At 39.0% G+C, this 3,910-nt stretch overlaps 1 protein-coding gene across 1 annotated transcript in view; it reads left to right on the forward strand.

Moving 5' to 3' along the window:
- The window catches only part of GFRA1 (GDNF family receptor alpha 1), a gene marked incomplete at its 3' end in the record, with an annotated part of 106,290 nt that extends 103,123 nt beyond the window's left edge, over positions 1–3,167 (forward strand). The window contains exon 5 of the mRNA XM_009695196.1: positions 3,058–3,167. Within this exon, the coding sequence (XP_009693498.1) occupies positions 3,058–3,167 (110 nt within the window). The remainder of the gene's footprint in view (positions 1–3,057) is intronic.
- Between the last annotated feature and the right edge of the window lie 743 nt (positions 3,168–3,910).

Here is a 3,910-nt window from a genome sequence, read left to right on the forward strand (position 1 = left end):
AGCACTAAGTTAACACAGTATGCGTATTTTTTTATGGGACCACTATCATCTGATTGCTCTTTTTCAGCACCCCTAAAAGAACTCTTTTACCCAAACAGCTCTTAATATCATGTGCAATACTGTAGGATAAATAATTCTATGCTTCCTAATTAGGCTAATTTGTCTCTTTCTGGATAAATAGCAGTACCACTGTTTTGGTATTGCTGATGAGCACACTTTCATCAGTGCCAGTTGACTGGAAGTGTTTGGGGCTAGATCTTCAGTGAGTGTTAATCAGGAGATCTTTGCTGTAAATAACAGAGCTATTTTATGGCAGATGGAGGTCTGTCTCTGTTTTTATTTACTGGCCTTAACTTTATCTCCAGTGGAAGTGAATCCACATAAATATCAGGTGTAGTTACCAGCTCAGGAGAGAGTGAGAAGTTTGATAGTATGAAGTTTGGATGATTCACTAGGGAGGAGGTATATGATGATGTCCAGTAATGCTTGGACCAGAGCTATCTGAACTATATTTGACTTATGAAAATTTAAATGTGCAACATTGTCAGATCATTACCTTTTATGGCCACAAAAATTCTTCAGAAATTAACATAGAGATCAAGCTGTATGCAAAAGGGATCAGCAGAGCAATTTGTAGCCTCCTTTAGGGTTTGCAACAAGTAAATTCTTTAAGCATACTGGGTAATAAATGATTGGTGTTATTCCATAGTTATCAGTCCTTAAAGAAGAGGAATGTCTTAAATGAGCTCTTGACCAATGCACCTAATAATCTAAGGGAGAACTGGATGTTTAAGAATGATGAAATGGTTGCAAGAAATGTTTTCAGGATTGTCAAGATGCTGATCCTATAATTGCATCTCCAAAAAGATTTATTTGCGATCACATAAATAATGAAATTTAAATCTGAGGAGCTACTTTGTTTTAGAAATGCAAAAATACTGCACTTACCAGGTTTGCTCTTTCTACCGTGGCAGAGGTTTTTCATACTAGATAGATATAATAGGCTCACTTCTGTCCTGAAACAGACTTCATCCAGGTATTAGTAGAATTTGTAAAAACCTTAGAAACTCTCAACTGTCTTTGTTCCCAATTGCTCAGAAGGCTGGATCGAAGCCACTATCTTAATTATTGACTGAGAGAGGAATCACTGCAGTGGCATAGGGTTTCCTTGCCCAGATTTTCTTCATGGTGTTGCTATTTATCTCTTCCTGTACCTTGGAATTGATTTCTTCTCAGCCTGTCTCCTGGTAGGTACAGTATATTTATATGCACCAGCAAAGTAGAGATTTTATGGAAATTTAGAAATTTATGTATACATATAGGCCATCTTAAAGGATTGGTAGAGAACTTGACTTTTTAAAGCTTTAAAGGCAACTGGGTTCAAATGTCCATCTCAAAGTTAAATGGTTAAATAAGGGAAGCGAGGGAGTGAACAGCTTATAGTTGGCTGTGGTTTGAAGGCAACCATGGATTTGCTGGTGTTAGTACAGTTAGCGAGGGATGGAACTAAAAAGAGGTCATGAGAATAGCTCAGATAAATTCAGTTACAGTTTGCATAGTCTATTTATAGGATGCTTTCTCAAACTAAGCCTGTGAACCTTTTGAAGTTTGCCCATCACTACTTTCAGGCCAATTAATGATGTACATCCAATCCCATTCTGAGATAGGTAAAACAATAAAGCAAACAAAGATAATTAGTCCCTGGAGCATGTAAACAAATAAAGTAAATCACTTGCAAATCACTTGTTTCTGCTAACTTTTGTGTTTTCGTTGCAAAACTGAGAAAGAGCATTTATATTGCAAATCTACATAATGCTAGAGCAGTGCTGAAAATTCGTAAATTATACTATTCTGATTTTGAGAGGGCTTTGCAAAGCTTAAGCACCTGATCCTGAAACATCACTGTGAGTTGTTACATGGAAAAGAACATTTTCATCCCTTTTTCACAGAAGAAAGATCAAAGTAGGGAGGTTAAATAATTTTGTTCATGGAGATAAAGGTCTGAATCACACTTTATAAATAAAGAAAAGTCACTGCTCCAAGTTTACAAGTCCAAGTGAAAGCACTAGTGGAGCTGAAGAAAGCAGGCCAAGATGAGCAGGAGAGTGACAGTAGGATGTGCGTCTGTGACCCACCTCAGTGAAGTCTCTCAAATTTTATACACCTGAATGGGAGCATTGTGTGGTCTTTAAAGTGCAAATAACCAGAACAGTTCCTGGCTGCTAGTTGGGTTTTTTTGTTTGTTTCCAACGAGTAGTAATCTGTTAATTGCAATACAGCTTTACTCCTCGTCTTAAAACACTTTCTATAAGTAAGCAGTGCTCTCCCCTTCTTGGACATGGAGTAACTGAGGTAAGGGGAGATAATACAGCCATTCAGCAACAGAGCTCAATGCAGAGCGTACATCCCCTTCTTCTCAGCCCTGGGCTCAATACTGTAGGCTTTGGATGAATGCACGTTTTACAAGAACAAATAGACTCTCAGTACCATGGCTTCAGGGGGCTGTGGAGACCATGCCATTTGGATCTGCCTGCTACCCTAGTTCAGCCAGCTGGTTCTGCAGGCCAGTCCAGAGCAGGGGTAAGTCCATTCCCTGGAAACTCAGGACAGTACCAAAGCAGATCCTACCTCAAGTCATGTGGTAAGAGGACTCTGTGAGCAGAAACATACGGTTCTGTGTAATCAGTAAAACAGCAGAAACTGTGGTCTGAATCTGTAGACTAACAGATGCAGGAAAAATGACTGCTCATATAATAAAATCACTCTTTGTCTCTTTCTTTGGCATGAAAATGCAGAGCATTTCTTTTAGTAAAGGGCAGGCCTTTTCCCTGTTGTTCTATCCCTTTTTACTGTTTTCTTACCCTTTTTTGTTCTGACTTCAAAAATGGATTCTGGAAGGACATGCATCTTAGAAAGAAACTCTCATCAGCTGAAATGTGTCCAATGTACAGTTAAGTTAAAGAATATCAAGCCTTGTCCAAAAATAAAAGGAGTGTAAAAGGTAAGAATGCCTGCAGGCTTGATTTTTAAGGATATGCATTTTTCTTCATGTTGCAGATCTCGCCTTGCAGATTTCTTCACAAACTGCCAGCCTGAGTCACGGTCTGTTAGTAGCTGTCTGAAGGAGAACTATGCTGACTGCCTCCTCGCTTACTCAGGGCTTATTGGTAAGAAGGCAGGGAAGGGTGGGGGCTTGCTTGGTCTGAGGAAAACACCCAAAACTACATTTTGAAGACCCACATGAAATAAAAACTGTGGAATATAATACTGTACAATATGATACTAGGCAAAATTCTTCACCTAAGTATATTGGCCCTGTTTTACGTTACAGAGATTCAGAGATTCCTGGGGAAAATTTGTACATTGCAAGGAAATGAAGGATAGAAGATAAGAAAAGAAAGGTGCTTGAATTTGAAATAAATTTAAGCTTGCAAAGCTAAGCTTGTTAAGGTAGTTGAATTTGGACAGGACTGTGAAGTGGGAAGTTAAAAAGAACAAGTAAAACTGCAGCTTGGTTGATTTTGCAGCTTTCGTCACAAGGTTGGGTAAATACCTCTTGGTCTCGGGGAAAATTTGCAGGACATTTGAGGAATAAGACAATAAACCAACCCAGTCTTGTTATACTTCCAGCTGCTATCCTTTCCATATCCTTCTGTTCACTCGATATCTTTTCTGAGATGCCTGTCAATGGAAGTGAATTGGGACCAAATTTATCTTCTGAAATCCTCTTCCCTCCCCAACTTAATTAATTTTGTTTGCTGTTGCCTTCCTGACTGTCAACAGGCACAAGCATGCCTTTGTGCTAGCCAGATTCCATATACCACACGCAGTATTCGATTCCTGAAAGTGAGAGATCATCTCGGGAAGATGAACTTGTTTTAGAAATACCATGGTTGGGCAATAAAGAATA

This window comes from Cariama cristata, unplaced genomic scaffold (genome assembly GCF_000690535.1).
Source record: "Cariama cristata isolate BGI_N322 unplaced genomic scaffold, ASM69053v1 scaffold13492, whole genome shotgun sequence".
Lineage (NCBI taxonomy): Eukaryota > Metazoa > Chordata > Aves > Cariamiformes > Cariamidae > Cariama > Cariama cristata.